Source organism: Aptenodytes forsteri, unplaced genomic scaffold (assembly GCF_000699145.1).
Source record: "Aptenodytes forsteri isolate BGI_AS27 unplaced genomic scaffold, ASM69914v1 Scaffold242, whole genome shotgun sequence".
NCBI lineage: Eukaryota > Metazoa > Chordata > Aves > Sphenisciformes > Spheniscidae > Aptenodytes > Aptenodytes forsteri.
Window position 1 is genome coordinate 1,721,377 of NW_008795253.1, and position 1,155 is coordinate 1,722,531.

General features: G+C 38.1%; 1 protein-coding gene across 3 annotated transcripts in view; it reads right to left on the reverse strand.

The window, feature by feature from the left end:
• Positions 1–1,155, reverse strand: part of PROM1 (prominin 1) — a 62,228-nt gene that overhangs the window by 13,767 nt on the left and 47,306 nt on the right. For all 3 annotated transcript variants that reach the window (XM_009279106.1, XM_009279105.1, XM_019472016.1), the window contains one exon: positions 827–911. In XM_009279106.1, coding sequence (XP_009277381.1) covers positions 827–911 — 85 coding nt within the window. The remainder of the gene's footprint in view (positions 1–826; positions 912–1,155) is intronic.

Genomic DNA, 1,155 nt, shown 5'->3' on the forward strand with positions numbered 1-1,155 from the left:
GAACAAGTCTTATGAGGAGCGGCTGAGGGAACTGGGGCTGTTTAGCCTGGAGAAAAGGAGGCTGAGGGGAGACCTCATCGCTCTCTACAACTACCTGAAAGGAGGTTGTAGCGAGGTGGGTGTCAGTCTCTTCTCCCAAGTGACAAGTGATAGGACGAGAGGAAATGGCCTCAAGTTGCGCCACGGGAGGTTTAGATTGGATATTGGGAAAAATTTCTTCACTGAAAGGGTTGTCAAGCACTGGAACAGGCTGCCCAAGGAAGTGGTTGAGTCACCATCCCTGGAGGTATTTGGAAGACGTGTAGATGTGGTGCTTAGGGACATGGTTTAGTGGTGGACTTGGCAGTGCTAGGTTAATGGTTGGACTTTAAGATCTTAAAGGTCTTTTCCAATCTAAACAATTCTATGATTCTATAACATAAATCTGACTGGAATCAGAAGAGAACACACCAAGAAAGGCATTTAGATAAAGAACAAGACACTCATTAAACACTGTAAGCAGCTTTTGGAAGATGCTAGACTTGAACCTTCTATGCAAGTTACGAAATTAAAAATAACATTATTATCAGCACCCATAAAAAAACCCCAAAAACTACCATATCAGAAAGCCTTCCACGGCCCACTGAGACTGGTAAAGAACATCTTACTCATAAATAGATTTCTTTCTTTCAAATTAGCTTGGACAGTTCTTGCCTCCTTGCAGGATGTATTGTGTATAAAAACCAAAATCCCATAAAATCCAGATATGCTATACTGTGTTTAAGAGCAAACACCTCTCCAAGCCTTCAAAAATAATCATAAAGTCACTCATACTTTCTTTACTTACCATACTAATATTTAGAAATTCAGTGATATTGAACAGATGTTCTAGGTGAAGGGAAGTATAAATTCCTTTGTTTTCCTTGCAATCACTATAAAAATAAAAGTACATACATCAGCCTAAAAACTACCTTGAAGACCAAGTGTTAAGAGAATGTTTAACAATGTTTTCATATTCCAAGAAAATCAGCCCTTTTAAAAAAACCCCACAACTTCTGGCTATATTTTTTGAAGCTCAGCCTATAAGAAAGCAAGTAATTAACTGCTGGTTTCAAAGATGCAAAATATTTTTTCAAAGAGCTCAAATAGTATTGTTACACAATATTACATTAAAAC